Source organism: Heterocephalus glaber, unplaced genomic scaffold (assembly GCF_053883595.1).
Source record: "Heterocephalus glaber isolate CG9 unplaced genomic scaffold, H.glaber_assembly_v1.0 deba00001673, whole genome shotgun sequence".
Lineage (NCBI taxonomy): Eukaryota > Metazoa > Chordata > Mammalia > Rodentia > Bathyergidae > Heterocephalus > Heterocephalus glaber.
The window spans coordinates 4,891,348-4,895,517 of NW_028258410.1; the positions used below are offsets into that span (position 1 = coordinate 4,891,348).

A 4,170-nucleotide genomic window follows, 5' to 3' on the forward strand; every position below is an offset into this window, starting at 1 on the left:
CACTCCTCAGGTAATTTTGTATGTGTTAATTTCTGTTAATGTTAATAATGCATAACACACACAAGTATTTATGAAATACTTCAAAATCTTAAGTTAATGTAACTATTTCAGCTACACATGATGTATGTGTACTATAAAATCGACATGTTGTTCCAGATTCTACTATTTTCCTTGACCAATTAGTTTTTCAAACGGTCTCAGAGGAGCTGTGTTTCATTTAAGGCCTAAGTCTAAAGACAGAAATTATAATGATTGGAAGTTACCTGGAACAGAGCATTAGGACAGGCTAATTTAATAATGACTTGATGTGAATTTAAAACAATAATGAACAAATGAACAAATCTATAAGCAGATAAAATTTACAAGAGCATTCCATTGAAATCAAACCATAGTGTTTAAACATAGCCTTTAAATTAGCAAGAGAAAAAAGACTGAGTGATCTAATGTGGTCATGATTGTGCTCAATTTGGTGATAGCTGTAATTCATACAGTATTAAAATGATAACACTGCTTCTTTAGATAAAGTATGTTATTTCACCCGTTTAATAATTTATTGTGAATGAACTGTCTCACTCGCTCTGCTGTTCACATTTAAAGTTGTGGCCAAATAATTTCAACACATCACTTAGAAAATGAAAAGGGGAAGCAGTCTGGGTTTCCTCTTCTGCACAGGATCAGGATGCTCTGTTCAGACTGGAAATGTAAGGGAAATTCATCATAGGGAAACTTGAGAATTTGTTTGCACTAAGAGGAAGGACATGTAATATAACAGATGGAGAATGAGACTTAAGAGTGTTGATGACCCAATCTGTCATTTTGACACAGAAAATTGAATCACTATAGTGTGGTTTTTATCTGTGATCCATAGTGTGTCACCAGTAGCAGCTTAATCAATTAATTTGGTTTGATACTGACATTCTGTGCTCATATGATTGTATTTTTATTACAAATAAGACTAAAAGAGGAAACCACATCTAAGTCAAAGAATTACCAGGATAAAAACTTCCTATAACACATTTTATTTAAACACTAAAAAGCCATATGAATTTACCAGTATAAGAAAATCATTTTTATTATACACATAAAAGCCAGGAAATGGTAAACTATTTTGTAATGCCAAAGTAATAATATACAAAGTATTACAAATGCCAATGAAAATATTTTCAATATTATAATATTCAATTCTCTTTTTACCAATGAAAATTAAATAATAAAAATTAGATTTCTCAATATGACTAATTTAAATACAGAAAAGAATTAGTAAGGAGATTTTTTATTATTCGAATGCTTCAAAACAAATGGAAGTAAATGAATTAAAGTTGAAATCCTTTTAGAATTAAGAGATTTTAGAAAAGCTCTGAAATCAATTGAAGGGGAGATCTTCAGAGAAAGTTGTAACATCATTAAATATTTGAATCCATGTTTAACAAAAGGTTGCATCACAGAAGGGCACTTCAAAATTTTGATAAAATATGCAGACAAGGAGGTATCAGAATGAAATAGGAAATATACTGCTGGTAGGGAAATAGAACTTTGGCATCCAGAATGACATCACTCCTTGCATAGATGAAGGTGTAAAAGAGAAAGAAAGGGCTCACACACTGATCTTGAAGAGCATCTGAAGTGAGAGAAAGTTGCAGTGTGATGGGCCTGGTGTCCTTTAGATCAAAGTCATTGTCAAATGAAGCTCAGGTTCATGCATTAGATCTGTTATGGAAAGCTGAGGAGAGCATCAGGCACAGAAGGACCACATCACAGTCATTCTCCAGGCCAGGACCTAGAGAATGAGGAGCAGATGAGGGATTTCCGAACCCCAGAGCTGACAGAGAAGCTTTCATAGAGTAGGTATAGGATAGCCACACAAAACTAAAGCAAATGGGAAAAATATTTGAGGTGTCCAGGTAAAACTTAAAAAGTCATTTTGCAAATACTGAAAAAATGAAAGAAAGATTTTTTGGAATTTTATTTCATTTTCAGTATTGTATTGCTTAATTCTCTCCACCTACAAGTATAGAAACTAAAAGGATATCAGCCATTTGAGGAAAGAAAATCAAAACAGAACTATGTATATTCACTAGATTTGAAGATACTTTATTTTATCCACTTATTGTCTCCTGAGTTCCAGAGTAGAAGACACACTGGAGGTCTAATGGTTGCTCAGCATTCTGCTTGCAGCATCCTCTGCTCACTTTAACCCCTGATTTGGAGAGACCACGGCAGGTGGGCAGACATGGACAACCTCACTGTCTTCACAGAATTCTTCCTCATGGATATCGCAGGCTCCCGGGAGCTCCAGATTCTGCAAGGTGTGCTGTTTGTAGTGATTTATCTGGGAGCACTAACAGGGAATCTTGTGACTGTCACTGTTATCATGACAAACACACATCTGCACTCTCCCATGTACTTTTTTATAAGCAATGTGGCCCTCATAGACCTTGGCAGCATCTCAGTTGTTGTTCTCAAGGCTGTAGTGAATTCCATGACAGGCAATAAGACCATATCCCTGACAGAGTGTGTTGCACAGATTTTCCTGAATACCCTTTTTGCAGGGGTGGAGATTGCCTTCCTGGTGGTCATGTCCTATGACCGCTATGTGGCCATTTGCCACCCTCTGCACTATGGGCTCATCATCACCCCAAGTGTGTGTTCCCAGGCTGCAGCTGGCTCCTGGGCCTCTGGTCTGGTCTACTCTGGTATCCACACTGGTGCTCTGTTCAGGCTTCCCTTCACCAAGACCAATGTGATCCAGCAATACTTCTGTGATGTTCCTCAAATTCTGAGAATATCATCACCAGATGTACAGTATTCTGAATTTATATTTGTTATTGTATGTACCTATTTTGTCTTAGTATGTGCAGGCTTTATATTTATATCATACATCAAAATTTTTTCCACTGTGTTCAAGATGCATTCAGTGGAAGCCCGTAACAAAGCCATATCCACCTGTACCCCACAACTGGCCATTCTCCTTTTGTTTTTCATTGCTGCATCAGTGGCTGCCTTAGGTCCCACTGCAGAGAAGCCATCCCTTATGAATATGCTGACTGCCATGTTCTACACTATGGTGCCCCCATCAATGAACCCCATCATCTACTGTCTACGCAACAGGGAGATCAATGCTGGTCTGCAAAGAATGTTCAACAGCTTCTCTGGATTTTCAGTGAAAATTTTCTTGACCAAAACAAAAATCTCATCTATCATTGGAAAGTAGTTTTATTCATTAATGATATATATTCATAAATTGTGATCTACACCTGTGAACTGTGTATTTTTACCTGACTCTATGTTTTTGTTGTTTGTATATGTTTATTATCATGGAGTAAAAATGTATATCTCAATTTTCTTGCTCAGTGCTTTGTGTATTTTATATCCTTTTTATGAAATGCTAGAAGTCTGATATATAATGTTTTGAAAATATTTGAGATACTTTGAGATAAGAGCAAGGACAGGAATCATTGGGAGCAGGGCATGAGTTATGTGTTCCACCTTAACAGTGAGATCAATGCTTCTCTGTGTAGAATGATGAATTGATAATCTGAATTCCCACTAAAGGGTTTTCTTGACTGAAACAAAAATGCCAACTATCTTCTAAAGTAGTTTAATTCCTATCTGTTATGTGTTTTTAAATGAGTATCTATACACGGGATCATCTCTGTTTAGTTCTCTATTTGTTGTTGTGTGTGCTTGTTATAGTGATATATAAATTTTTGTGTCAAATTTCTTACTCTTCTTTTTGTGAATTTTATGCGTGTTTCCTAAAACACTAGATATATTATCTACATTTACAAATATTTGGAAAATATATGGAAGGATACTGAGCTAGAAACAAGACTGACATCATAAGAAGCAGCTCATGCCTTATGTGCTCCACACTAACAGACACCTGTGCTGTTGAGAGAACCTCAGGTGCTGGATCTGACCAACCTGGAGAAGTGCACTGAGTGGTCCTGTGAGAAGACCCTGCTGTCTTCACTGTGCACTTTGAACTCACTCTTCCACTCAGGCTGTGATAAGTGACAAGGAGTTAAGACGGGGGACAGCTCAGGTCTGATGACACAATGGGCTGCATGATCAACACTGAGATCCTTGCCAGCCCTTTCTGCTACATCTGCTAAAATCCTTTTGCTTTACTCAATGAAAATTAGGACACTAAACAACTGACTTTCAAAA

General features: G+C 36.6%; 1 protein-coding gene across 1 annotated transcript; it reads left to right on the forward strand.

Annotated features, from left to right (window-relative positions):
• Positions 1–2,230: 2,230 nt before the first annotated feature.
• On the forward strand, positions 2,231–3,211 carry LOC147822121 (olfactory receptor 14I1-like). The gene has a single exon (XM_087197564.1). It carries the CDS (start codon positions 2,231–2,233, stop codon positions 3,209–3,211), a length of 981 nt encoding a protein of 326 aa, XP_087053690.1.
• The last annotated feature ends 959 nt before the right edge of the window (positions 3,212–4,170 follow it).